The 14,003-nt window shown below is 52.2% G+C and overlaps 1 protein-coding gene across 1 annotated transcript in view; it reads right to left on the bottom strand.

Moving 5' to 3' along the window:
- Positions 1-2,134: 2,134 nt before the first annotated feature.
- Positions 2,135-14,003, bottom strand: part of VPS13D (vacuolar protein sorting 13 homolog D) — a 226,076-nt gene continuing 214,207 nt past the window's right edge. Inside the window, exons 70-71 of the mRNA XM_023532655.1 lie at positions 4,531-4,771; positions 2,135-3,033 (exon numbers count right to left, since the gene is read on the bottom strand). Coding sequence (XP_023388423.1) covers positions 2,902-3,033; positions 4,531-4,771 — 373 coding nt within the window. The 3' untranslated portion in view covers positions 2,135-2,901. The remainder of the gene's footprint in view (positions 3,034-4,530; positions 4,772-14,003) is intronic.

Consider the following 14,003-nt stretch of genomic DNA (forward strand, 5'->3'; position numbering starts at 1 on the left):
GGCGGGAGCAGCCAGTGCTCGGCCGGGCCTGAGAGCAGAAAGCGCTGCCAGCTCTTGTATCTTTAAGCCCGGATCAAGGCACAGAGTTCGCCCTAGTGGTGTGCCTCCCTGGAGCGAGGGGACAGGGGACACAGGTCACGGGGGACGTTGTAACACGTTTGGCATTTGGCACTGATGATGGCTCTAGGATCTATGGAACACCGAGAAACCACAAGAAAACAACGTGTCTGGGAAGTCAACACAGCCTTTTATTCCACAGGAAGAAAAATAACGACTCTGATATGGGAAACACATTAAAGAGTCTGAACGGACTGGTGACTGTCGTAGTGTTTACGCCGTGGAGAACTGGATGCTCCGTGTTCAGAGTCTGGTCAAGCGGCCACTATGGTATTCTGAGGCACAGACGATGCTTACGAAGTGGCCCTGGAGCCTCTGGAACACGGAGGCTAGAGCCACCGAGCGGCAGGACGCCCGGGCTGGGAAGGGCTGCTGCTCTGTTTTTCAGAGAGCGGCAGCCAGGCCCAGGGGTGTGGGGACACGCTGACCTCTGGCTGGCCTTCCAGTGGGCAGAGCAGCGGCTACGGTCAGGCGGCGACGCGGGCTGGGCAACTGTGCTGGCGCAGGGGACCAGGATGGCTTTTGATTTCTCCTTATCCAATTCACGTTCCTTTCCTCGGAGAGGAACTGTGTCCTCCAGGCAGCATGAAAACCGGTGGGACCATCGTCACCAAGTCTCGGAAGCCGCTGGCTAAATGCCAATTTAAGAAGCACCCGGGTATTCCTGAGCCAGGGCCGGGGCCCGCCTCCTCCAGGGCGTCGGATTTCTTTCCCCGCACACCAGGAAGCTACGCCCCAAGCCCTCGACACCTTGTTGTCCGGCCTGGGGAAGGCTCGAAGCTCCGTTGGCGTCCAGCCCCCAGCCCCACCCCATCTTTGGATCCCATTTTAACATTCTGAGGTGCAAATGTCAGGGGGGCTTGTGCGATCAGAGGAGAGGGGCAACCATTTCAAGAGCTGATTAAAATTAGAAAGCAGCGGGCAGGGACCCCGAACACCTCTCTGGGGTCCTCCGGAAGCACCCTGTCGGCCGGGCGGCCCTCAACCAGCTCTCCATGTCAGCACCCAGGACACCCGGCTGCTGCTGGGGGCAGAGGCAGGCCTCTTTTCTTGAGTAATGCTGGGTGCCTCAACTCCGTGGAGAAATTCAAGTGACTTCGTGCCAGTGAGTGACAGAAGGCTCACGGCTGCAAAGTCAGCCCAGCCGAGAGTCTCATCTTTAGAGAGCGTGATCCCGGGCAGTGGGTGACTGACGAGAAAACCACGGCCCCGCTTGTCGGGGGCAGGGAGGCTGGGGAGCAGGCCAGAAGCCCTGCGGGGTCTCGTGTGAGCACAGACACAACCCTGACTGCAGCCTGGCGCGCGTGCGCACGCACGCACACGCACGCACGGGGAGGGAAAGGAAGAGACAGAAAGATCAGCTTCATTTGTGTCTTGGAAGGATCTGGTCATGAGTTATAAACACCAAAATCTTCCACACATCCACTGAGTCACTTCAGATCTCAGCTACGTGTGACAAGGTTGCAGAAATCTATTAGTTTTATGAAAATAAAAACTTTAAATTCATTTGTTCTCGAGTGAGGCCCCCAATCCCCCCAACTAGGCTCTTCCTTCCGACCCTGGAAGGCGGGGGGCCCTCACACCGGCCTTGTTACTGGTTGGCATTTAAAACCAAGGACAAGAGCCGGTTTGGCCAAATCTCGGAAAACTTACAAAAACAGCTTTTTAATACTTAAATTTCATTCCGTTTTCTAGGACTCTCCCTCCTCGCCCCGGCGCTGCCATCACTGTGTCCGGGCGGTGCAGCTGGGGCCGCCTGTGGCCCTGAGAAAAGAGGCCCAGGACCTCTCCTCTGCCACCCAGGAAGCAGACCATTATCGCTGTGGATTTTTAATGAATTCATGAAGTTTTGATTCATTAAAGAGTTCTGTGGGATTTTTTCCCCCTTCTAAATCAATAGAGCCTACCGATGTCGCAAACGGACCCTCTGATAGCCCAGGGAGCACGTGTGATGCTGGTGTGTGCGCGCACGTGTGTGCACATGCGTGCGTGCGGTAACAGAACACAATTTTATCTGGAAGTCTGGCAAGACTCGTCGGCAGAAAGCTAAATAGGCAGATAAAAAATAATAATTTGTGATAATTTAAGAGCTATTTTTAAAATGGGGTGAGAAATAAATAAAAGGTGGGTGTCCATGCCACTCTCCTTCGGCTCCTCCGAAGGGCCAGCTCTGGAGCTGGACGCTTGGGCTCCTAGCTCTGGTCCGAGGACCGCAGGCTTCACAGGCCTTACGAGCACCAATGTCAGTGTCACTGTGGTCCACTCGTGAGGATGCTCGAGTTTCCACAACTAAGACATAGTGTTCTTCGACTTTCAAGAACGTCTTTTTACAGAGGACCCTGAATCAGACGTGTAAAATTAGTGCAATAGAGGAGCCGATATAACTTTATATTACTTTACAGTTAACAAGCCTTTCCGCGCATCGCAGGCCCTGTTCGGAAACGCGCCTATGTATTTACAAACACACAGTTGTACATATATACATGTTAACAAAATACAAGGCAATCTAAAAATTAGATTCATCTCAGTACATTTTTTTTTTTTACGTTATTCAATCAATACCTTTAAAAATTACTTCCCCATCATCTAATGTCACCCCCGCCCCACGAATTAATACAGTTGGTTTCCATTCGTTCCCCACTGCGTGGCACTTACTTTCCCTCATTCCTCGCTATCGTCCCCCACACTGTGTCCTGGCTGTGCCTCTGAGCCCCGTCCGAGGGCCTCTGCTCCCGGGTGGCTGGTGCCGGGTCCGCGGGCGCCCCCTCCGGCCGCTGCGATCCCTCAGGAGTCCAGCTCCAACTGCTCCTGATTTTCACTGAGTCTTAGCATAAGTTGCTGTTCATAGTACAGGCTCTTTGCATAGTTTATTTCCTGCGACAACTTGACAGCGAGGACCTCCGACTTCACGTGGACCTGGAGAGCAGGACAGAATGAGTAACCTGCTCCCGCGGTGGGGACGCAGTACAGGACACATGAGCTAAAGTCACCCCGCGGCAGCTCCCAGCCTGGCAGTGGAGAGAACAGATGGGCGTACTGTGAAGAAACAGAGCCCCAGGGCCCCGTTCCCCGTTAATGCTGGTTCCAGGTCTGGGGCGGGGGGTGGGGGAGGCGGGTGGAATATCAGAACCTGTATCTTTAACAAATTCCCCAGGCGACTGCGAAGCCAGCCCCTCAGCCAACCCCTCATCTCCTGTACCCAAGGGCCAGTTTCAGCTCTGAGGGCTGAGGCTCTGCTGAGGTCAGGCTGAGAGCAGGAATGAAGGCCTGCGCCTTTGGGCCTCAAATCTAGTCTGCTGACGGCCAAAAACGGGAGGAGGAGGAGCACACCGATGCCTTGGGCCTTTCTCATCGAGAGCGCTGAGCCGCTCACTTGCCTGGAAGGGGCAAAAATGCAGCTGGGTAAGGCTCCCCAGCAGAACTCACACTTCTGGGTGTTAACTCTTACTAATCTACCAGCCTGAACTTAAACCGATGACCCCAGGGGAGTCTGATGACCCCAGGGGAGTCTGCGCAAGCCAAACCACACCCAGTGCATTCCTGACCTCAGGTCAAAGGGAAGGGGCTCGATAAGGCTGGTTGCTACTTCTGATCTGTAGGACTGAGAGATAAGCAGGACCATTCTGAATGACATGTCGCTGTCACATGCAGGTGGGAAACCAGCCGGACTAACCCCTGGGTTTCATGAAAAGACATCCAGTCGGAATAGGAGCAAGACGGTGTGTCTCCTCACACGAGCTCCTGCTGCGCCAACAGCCCCTCTGGGTGGAGCGGGGCAAAGTGGTCCAGACGGTCAGGTCTGGGGTCACACAGCACCCGGGTTCGACCCCAGCGCTCCTTGCAGTGTGGGCCATACAACCAAGTCACCTGCCATCACTAAGTGTCCTTACTAGCGAAGTGGGGGCAATGACAGTCCAACACCCAGTGATCCTGAAGAAGTACCTAGTACTGGTACCCAGCCTGGCACACAGTGAGCCCTTAACGAATGGCTATTAACGGTAATGTTATTCCTTAAAAGTCCTGCCATAATGGTATCTTGTACCCTTTGGAGGCAAAGTATAAATTTTATTTACAAGTATGTATCGATCATTTATCTTGGGTAGGGGCCCATGCTAGACAGTGCTTCTTTGCACAGAAAAAAAAAAGTTAGCTTCCAATTGTCATACAGGAGACACGACGGAGGCCGGTGTGTGCTCCGACTCTTTCTTGGGGCTGCTCGCAACTAACTAGAGTAGACGGGGCTGCTGCCGCCTGGCACTGATGGGCAACGGAGACAGAGCTGGGAGGGCGGCATCACTGCGTGCAGGACCAGGAGGCGGCACCCCTGGGGAATCACGGCGGCCCAGCCACACCCTCACGTGGACTCCCGCTGGAAAGCGGCCGCAGGGCCGCGGCACTCTGATGTCCACTCACCATCGGCTTCTGGTGGGAAGGGCCGGGGATGGACACGCCACTGCTCGTGTTCACAGCTTTCTTGGTCACCTGCACATACACCTTTCCGTGGTCTCTGGAGACCAGGCAGTGGTAGAGATCGTCGTACTTGACTTCTAGGAAAATGGCCTCACGGTCTACATAGTCTCCACTCTTCAGGAAGTAGACGGCCTTGGAGGAGATGAGCACGCAGTAGCTGTCGATGTTCTCCACGGCGATGAAGCTGCGGGGGGGAAAGGCACGCAGAGCTTCGCCCCGGCTCACAGCGAGCCAGCGGGAACAGAGGTGGCCCCGGACTCCAAGGCCTGACCTGAACCCAGGCTCCCTCACTCCCCACACCTGGGCAGGTGGCTCTGAGCCTCCATTTCCTTGTTTATAAATTAGGAATAGAAGTGACACCGCCTCGCGGGCCGTAAAGCACTCGGCCCCTTACACGGGGGCGGGGGGGGGGGCGGTGCTCGACACACGATGGGGCCTGATGACGACCAACAGTATCAACGAGAAACAATTTCTATCCCGAAATCGCACTGTGGGGGCTGTTTCCAGAGACAGTTTTTATGTAGTTTAAGACTTAGAGAAAACTATATCGACGCTTTGTTGGACAAAAGAGGAATTCGAAATAATGCTTGTAAATGCTGCCGGAAGCAGCCCCTGAGAAAGTTCACAGAGAACGCAGGGGAGGTGACAGTAGCGGCTGGAGGACACGGGCAGAGGCGGCGGGATGAAAATGGGTCGCCAAACGGGGTGACGTGAGACGACGGCACACCGACTTCCGCCTCCTTCCTAGCACGGTCTGATAGGAGGTCACCCCGTCTCCGTTCGACACCTCCGGTGACAGGGAACTTACTCGTGAGACCGCCACTCCGTTTGCAGAAAACCCCAAGAGGGAGAAGGCGCTTAGTGAGCAAAGCTGCAATCTTGATTTTCTTAGATTTCAGTCCTTTTTCTAGGGCTGTGAGGGCCACTCAGAAAGCAACCCCATTCCTCTTCCTCCAGGAGCTCCCAGATTTAAAGTGGAAATTTATGCGCATCAAACCTCTCAGCTCAGCTACTGAATGGAGGGCAGTGACCCTTGGCGACAGCTCTCAGGGGCCTGGCTGCCTCCACAGCGTCTTGTGACAGCCTTCCACAATGGGGCGGCAACGTCGGGGGGCAGCGAAGGAGAACGGATGGCGGCAAGAATACTGAGCTGACCACGGGCTGGCTGTCAAGCTGCGGCCCCCTGGGACTTGATCTCCTGAGAGAAATTCGCAAACTCTGGCCGCTCAGAGCCCGGGCTCCCTGGAGGAACAGGGCCCCGGGACGGCTTTGTTGCGATGTCAGCAGTCGCAAAACACTCTGACAGGACAGAGGCTGCCTGCTGGTGACAGGCCAGCTTCTTTTCAGTCTCAAGCATGTGCCGGCACCTGCTCACTTCCAGGCTTAGAAAGCACCCTCGCCCCCAATTCAGAACACACCCTGTCTCTCAACCTACCTAAACCTCTCCATCCTGAGGCTTCACGAGGTCCAACTTCTCCATGAAGCTTCTCGAGGTTTCCCCAGGAAACACTCCACCCCACCCCCACCCCTTCTGAACACTTAACTGCTTGCCTTCCAAAGCTCTGCCAAACACTTCTTTATCTCTTTCTGTCTCCTGGACAGTTCTCTGTCCTCTGACTCAGCTGATATAAGAGTGGGGTCCACAGCCTCCCCCATGTCTCCCTGAGCATCCCCACCACCCCCTCGGTCACCCTGAGTGCTTGCTCAGTAAGCATCTGCCCGGGGTCCAGTTGCCATGTGATTACGGCCTCGCATGACAAAAATTGGGGTTTATTGTTCTGTTCTAACCGGTTGGCCATGCCAAGAAGGTGGACTTGTAAAGTCTCGATGCCAAAACTGAACCCCCAGCAGCTTTCGGTGTCCAGGCCACTTAGTGTGGTCTCCCCATTGCGGGCCTGACGGTGTGGAGGAGGCAGCTTTATCGCTTGAGCGAACTGAATGGCGTCTCAAACCGTGTCCGGGGGAGAAAAGGAGGCAGAGACAGACAGACAGACAGACAGAGAGGTTAAAAAAGCTTCCTGACGGACAGGAGGCAGCACGGGCCGGCTAGAATGTCCCGGGAAACTAGGTGAGAACTGAAAAGCAACCTATGGGTTCTGAGCACAGCTGGGCTGGGCCGGTGGCTGTAGAGGCAGTACTGGGCTCTCAAGAGAGATCCCCAAAACTGGCCACTGAAGTTGGGGTGACAGTAGGAATGCACATTAAAAATCCAACTGAGATGATTGTCTTTCCTCTGGCCTAGCACAGGATGCGGCCGTCGTCCCCGCTCTCACCCCGCTCGGCACCTGCTGTGGCTGACATTCACGCGGCGCCCCTCACGGGGCTGAGGTCTGTCCGTCCAGGCAGCTGCTGCTCGCACACCCGGGATGGAGTGGCTGGCATTAGCGGCCACTTTCCACACTGGAACACTTTTATGGGCTTTAAAATAGACTCCTTTTCAAGATGCCACGGATGACGCAAGCCCGTGGTCAAGCCAGAGCTGCTTGGGGAGGGAGGGTGGCTCTGAGCTGGGACACTCTGCTGTGTGGCGCCTCCCACAGTGCAGGCCCAGCGGGGGGAACACTCCGCCAGGCTGGGCCACCCTGGCCGGGCCAGCTGCTCTCTTCCATCACAAAGTTAGCAGAGAAGTCAAAAGACTTTTTTCGTGGCCGTTCAGAACTATGAGAGCAGGGAGCAGAAAATGTGCACAGCTCCCTATTCTTGAGTCCAGAGGCCCTATCTGCACCCCGAAGCTGCTACAGAAAACATTTTCTGACTTTTACATGAAATGTTCTAAAGTCTTTTCAAACCAAAAGCAGATCAGAGCCAAAGGTATAACTAAGAGGAGGAAGGGAGATCGTGAGGCCACGGCAGGCGGCTGGAGCACCAGGTCCCCCACACTCTGAGCAAGAACCTGAAGACCAACCTCACAAATAGCTGTGTCCGTTTTCCTGCTGACGCTTCCTCAGCACCCGCACAACCAAAGACCAGGCTGAGTGTGAGTGTGAGTGTGAGTGTGTGTGAGTGTGTGTGTGTGTGTGTGTGTGTGTTTTGCAAAGCCTGACGACCACGTCAAAGAATAACTAAAACCGAGCTCCAGACGAGGGGCTTCCTCCCATGATAGACACCGAACCACACTCGTCACTGTGAGAGAGGAGCCAAAACTCAGGGTGCAAGAGAAGCCCGGCCACGGCAGTGCCCCCACTGTCTGGCCTGCCAGTCTGCCCCTTCCCCCGCTCCCTTCTCCTTCGAAGCCGCAGCACCCCCTCCTTCCTGGCCATTCCCCCGCAGGTGGCCTGCTCCCCACAGGCTTCTGCTGGCTTCGCATGGGATGCTCAGGGTCCCGCCAACTGAGTAGCAGCGGCTCTTGCTGCACGTGAGTTGAGTGCAGACGCTGGCTGGGCTTCCCACTCGCTGTTCCCAGTGTAAGCAATGCTTCCTGCGGGGCGGCCCGCGAAGGAGGGTCTACTGGAAAACCTCGCGGGCTGACACGGGGAAGAAAGCCCGCAGGTCTCGTGTTGATTCTGCGCACATCCTCCCATTCCTTGACCCGCTAGTAACTGGGAGAGAGTAAAATCACGTGGCCAGAAACACAAAGCTCTGGATAAGCTTTACCCTTCAAATGCGTGAACTAGAGAACCTCCGAAGGTTCTTTCTGCCGACGCATTTTAGGTTGTTGCGGTCGCTACAATCGATCCTATATAAAACCAGGATTTTTAGACTTTGGTTAAAAGTTTTACTTTTAACTCTCCTTTAAAGAGAGAAAGAGGGCACTCCAACCTTGGGATCAACGTCAGTTTCTTCGGAGAGAAAGGAAGGTGGGGCTTACCCCACTTTCTGAGAGGACAGACATAATGGTGGTACGTCTGGCGAGGTCCCCTGTCACTGACAATACCCCGAACCCCATCCCCCACACGGGCATTCTCAGCAACAGCAAGGGCACTGTCGACAGCGGCATCGGACCGCCCACTCGGTGGCGGGTAATGTCTTCTCCAAGCACATGGCCAACGTGCCCCTGGAACCAGCGAGCCCTAGATGCCGGCTGGCTCTGCCTGTCACTAGCCAGATGGCTTCGCGCTGAGCCTCCCTGCCATTACCTATAAAACAAGAACCGTATCTACTCTGCAGGGCCACGGTGACAATCAGAGCTGATGTACACGCCCGACACTCAAGAGAAGCGGTAGCTACTGCTACTCTTCTGCCGTGAACCAATGTCAAATTATCCAGATAGCAGAGGAGAGAGAGTCCGCCACAAATCCTCGCTTCGGTGGGCTGGAGGAACGTGTCCCTCTGACAGGACACGTGGAAAACAGGTTCAGGACCGACTGCGCCACAGGGAGAGAGAAACCTGCCAAGTACTCATTCCAACCACCCTTTTCAGTCCGAGTCCTTCCTTTTTCTCCACTCTTACTTATGCCACCTCCTAACACCTCTCAGCTCTGTGCCCCCTCCCCTCTCCCCCGCCACCGTCTCTCACCGTGCCCGGGCCTCTCCGCTTCTACCTGCATTGCTCCCGGGGCCTCCTAACCGGTTTCCTGCCTCCAGTCTCTCCAACCCGGATCCAGCTCTCTGTCGTTGTCAAGGTTACAATTTTTAACATGTCTTTTTGAGCAGGACCCTCTTCAAAATCTCCCCATCCATCGCTCTCAGAATGCAGCCTTGCGACCCGCCTTTCCAGCCTCTGTCCCTGTCTTCCCACCCACGTGCTGCCACCACACATGGCTCAGTCGAGTTCTGCAGAAATGCCGTCAACTCTGCTGCCTCCACTTGCCCAGCGCTTCTCTGCAGACGTGACTTTCTTCCCTCCTTGGCACATTTCTCCTCATCCTGCGGGACCAGGTCAGCTGTCCACAGCCTCGCCCAGCTTTCCAGGCATAAATCAATCCCTTTCGCTTGGGGCCCCACACCACACGGCTCGCACTTCTATTTTAAAAGCCATCATCGTGTGTTATAGATGATTGGTAATACTGTCTGTTTCCCCTGCTAGACTGTGAACCTATCGAGGAAAGATCAAATCTCTCACTAGTCCTGGCACACGGCAGGATTCGATACATATACGTGTTAGGTAGTCTTGGAAAATGACGACGAAATTACACTGTGAGGTCCAAGGAAATCTGCAAGAGCACGTGCGCCTTTGGATGGTGGATATATTTTACCCCGTAGTAAAGTTAAAGAATTCTCTCAGAACTCTTGATTTAACTTATTTATTAAAGATTCAGCGAGCCATTAACCTTGATCAGGATAGCTAGTGATAGTTTCAATTTAGTGTATACCAAAGGATGTCCAATTCCCTAAGTGTCAATGGTTATTGATAGATTATTTCCTGGTTTAGAAAAGGAAGCTTATGAATTCTATGTCATTCCTCAAAAGGACCTGTCTTTTTGCTTTTGCTGTGAGGCTGTACATATTACTATAAGGTTTATATTTATAATCATATGCTATCAGAATCAACACCACGACCTGTGCTCAAAAAAATATTTCTGATTTCTCTCTCTCTCTCTCTTGCAACTTCTCAAGAAGGATAGACAAGACACAAAATACAAGAAACACTGTTTACAAAGGGGCAAGAAAGGAGAATTTTACTCTCGATTCTATTTCTGTACTCTTTTAATTTGCTACCTAGGTACATGAGTTTATGTCATCAAAAAGGACTTGTCTGGCTGGTGAGTTTGAAGGTTATTTTTATTTTCTTTTTAATATTTTTCTGTGTTAAAAAAAAAAAAATCTCATGTTATTTTCTAAAACGACATTTTGAAAATACAATCCAATTGTCAAACTCCAGAAAACAGTATGCTAGAAGGAGCTCCTTAAGTCATGTAGGTTACTCATGGGCATCTTTGTAAAAATGGTAACAGCCACCTTAATGCTTATAATACCAGTATGCGACTTTGTGATGAAAGATTAGAAATAAAATAAGTACTTTTTTTCCTTTTTTTTCTTTCTTTTTTTCTTTCTTAATGAAAATGAGGTTCCTGGCTACAGATAGACACTAGTTATAAAGAAAACTTAATTTAATGAGATAGGACAAATTTGACTTTAACATCAGCTTAAGGCAGGATCCTATTTAAAAACCAAAATTGAGAAAAATGGGAAGCCATGGTAATTTTGCAACATACCGGAGGAATATTTGATTCATTTGAAATTAAAGCCTCTTTGGCTGGCCAGAACTTAAATCATATGTCAGTGACTATCTTTTTAATATTAATTAATTAAATAAAATGAAAAAAAATTAGTTGAAACTTAATCTGGGAGAACAAAGTTGAAGTGACCGTGGCTCTGGGGACTTTGTGGGGTATTCAGCACATCAGGAAGTAATTACACAGTATTTTCCAGAAGTGAAACAGTGAGTCTAACTGGAAAAAAATGTGGAAACATTTAGTTAGAACAGTAGAGCAAAGTATTAAAGACCCTTTTAAGGGGTTAACTCTGAAGGAAAATATGCAAATAATTAGGTCTGTAAACATGTTTTTAATTACAGTTCTAGGATAAAAGTCAGAGGTATAATTTGGCACTCGTGTGCTTTTCCTGAAAACTCCTTTCTTGCAAAGTGATGATTCTAACGGTCACTGTGAGGACCCAGCCTGACAACCAAGGAGACATCAGAGAAACGTTTGCTGGTTCCGTGATGACTTCCTGTACGCTGAGGAAGGCCATGGTCACGTGCCTCCTTCCATACTCACTGGAAAGATTTAACCTACAACCGATGGAGACACATGGTTTTCATCTTCAGAGTCAAAATTCATTCATGCCAATGTCTTTTCATAGTTCACATGAATTTCAAGAGTTTCATGAAATCCATTTTACTGAGTTCATTTCGATTCCAGTTTTCAGCTTTCCATGGCTGTTTTCAGTGTGTGCACGTCACTGGGAGCAACCCTGTGTTTTTGATGCAAGTCATTCTACTAAAAATGAATTTCCTAAGGACCAGTGATGGAAATTAAAAGCACACATACACAAATTCAGAATCTCAACCTCTGACCACAAAACCCCCCGAAGATGGAACAGAGAACACGTATTAATGCCAAGCTGCAGCTATCCGGCCATCGTTCAAGACACAAATATTTACTGGGCACTCATTACGTGCCAGGCACTGTTCTAGGTGCTGAGGGTTCTTCTGTGAACGGAACAGAAGTCCCAGCGCTCACGGGGCTGCCATCCTAGCTGACCGTGCACCATGCCCTGCCCGACCTGAGGCTGACTACGGGGCTCCTGATCCAAACGCCTAACGTTCCAGCAACTAAGTGGTACAAAGAGCGGCGACGGCACCAAACCCTCACCCAACGGAGGCAGGAGCACGCGGTCCTCCCTGGGGTGAAACCACCTGGGGACCTGGACCCTGGAAGCGCACCGGGCTGAGGCCAGACTGACAGGGCAGAACAAGCTGACGATGCGCGCTTTGGGCTGAGTTGTGCCCCCCTCCCCGATTCCTAGGTCGAAGCCCTCACCCCAGTGTGACTGTCCGGAGTAAGGAAGGAATGAAGGTCAAATGAGGCAGCATAGGTGAAGCCTGATCCTACAGGATTAGTGTCCTTACGAGAGACACCGCCGAGCTCACTCTCTCTGCCACGTGAGGACACAAGGAGAGGTGGCCATCTGCGAGCTAGGACGAGAGCCTTTGCCAGGAACTGAACTGGCTAGCACCGTGATCTTGGACTTCCCAACCTCCGAGACTGTGAGAAAATAAATTTTGTTGCTTAAACCGCTCAGTCCACAGTATTTTGTGACAAAGATAATGTAATGCGCCTCTGTCATCAAGGGCCCTTCCGGTAATACTACAGAGGGGCTGATTATATGAAACACCTGTGGGAAGATGCCATCCGATCCAGCACACAACAAATGAATCCTGGATTCGATGGTGGATGTCCCCATTCAAATACTGCAACAGCTTAACACTGTCTCTGCTGATGACACTGGAGGCTACCCGCAGCATTAACCGCTACTCCAGACGCCCCCACTGACGAAACACACTCACAGCCCTCAGGACCCTGTCCAGCTTGCTTCACCTGGAAGGCGATAAATGAGCACTAAAAGAAATTAAACTAGCGTTTTCCTACTCATCAGGCTTTCTCTGATAACTAACTGCTTTCTCTGGGCCGGTGGTCCTAACACCCATTTGGGTTATATAGCTTTTTACACTAAAAGGGTCTCTGCGGAATATCCTAAAAAAGTGACATACTGAATTCAAGCCCAACAACCTGGAATAATTTCACTAACTGAAAATACTACAAGGTCCCAGGTACATAAACATCTGCATTCAAAGAGTAACAAAACAATCTTAAGAAACCTGCATTCCCCAGATTTTCACCTACTAGTTGTAACTTTCCTGTTTTCTTTCACTAGCTTTCTCCATCAAACAACGGAACACCAAATTTAAGAAAATTTTAAAGGGGAGACCATTTATCCATTGCCATCTCTCTGTGAACTACGTAGAGACCGCTACTTGCTAGAAACAAACATCCAGGTTCCGCCTGGAACTCAGTTTGGGAACCACCACTTTAAGTAAAAGGCCATTTCCGAATAGTTCTCTCTAAGCCCAGGAAACATCTGGGCCGAGAGGTCGCTAACGGGTTCCAAGGCCGAAGAGTCACATAGAAACTTCTCGGATTCAGACAGAAGGGACAGCCCAGTGATCACGGGGACCAACTCCCCACGGTGCCACTTACGACTCGTCCTGGGCGTTGTCCGTCAGTTTGAAGAGCTGCTCCTGCCCGTCCGCCTGGCTCTCCGAGTAGCGGGGAAGCAGCCCCTGGGGGCCCGTGCAGACACGCGGCTTCCGTGCCCGCTGCGCCTGCGTCCTGGATGGGGAGGGGACAAAGGGCAGAGTTAGGCATCAGGTAAAAGCGATGCCCCTCCTATTCCAGGGTGACAGCCCACCACGGCACACACTCTGAACCCAGCGGCCGCCTGGAGCCGCAGTGCCGCCCGTGACTGTGCAGTAAGACTGGGGACAAAGACTGCGGTTGTGAAGCGGAGCCTCGTCTTTGCCATTTCCTAGCCACGTGATCGCGGACGGGTCAGTCGGCTTTCACCCTCGGTTCCAATTTTCTCTGAAAAACGGGACACCGACACCTGCCTCACAGGACTGCTGTGAAGAGCGAATAATATAACACCCGTCAAGCTTGCGCTCGACAGAGAGTGGGCCATCTGCCGGTGGTGGCTGCTCCTGTTCCTGTCATTAACTTTGGACTTCGATTTGGTCACACTGCATTTTTCTAGGACTCTCTTCAGGCGAGGCCTCTCTGAGCCTGCAGTAGGTCAGGGGAGAGGGAGGGACCCTGAGCATTTAGCGAGCACACCCCTGCCTTCTGGGTTTCTTCTAAGAGGGGCTCGGCTGCCTGGGCACAGGGCGAGGGACACGTGATCACGTGAGGCAGGAGAGAGCCTCCACCGACTGGTCCCAGGTCACAGCCTGGGTCCCGCAGCTGTCGGCGCCCAGA

Source organism: Pteropus vampyrus, unplaced genomic scaffold (assembly GCF_000151845.1).
Source record: "Pteropus vampyrus isolate Shadow unplaced genomic scaffold, Pvam_2.0 Scaffold86, whole genome shotgun sequence".
Lineage (NCBI taxonomy): Eukaryota > Metazoa > Chordata > Mammalia > Chiroptera > Pteropodidae > Pteropus > Pteropus vampyrus.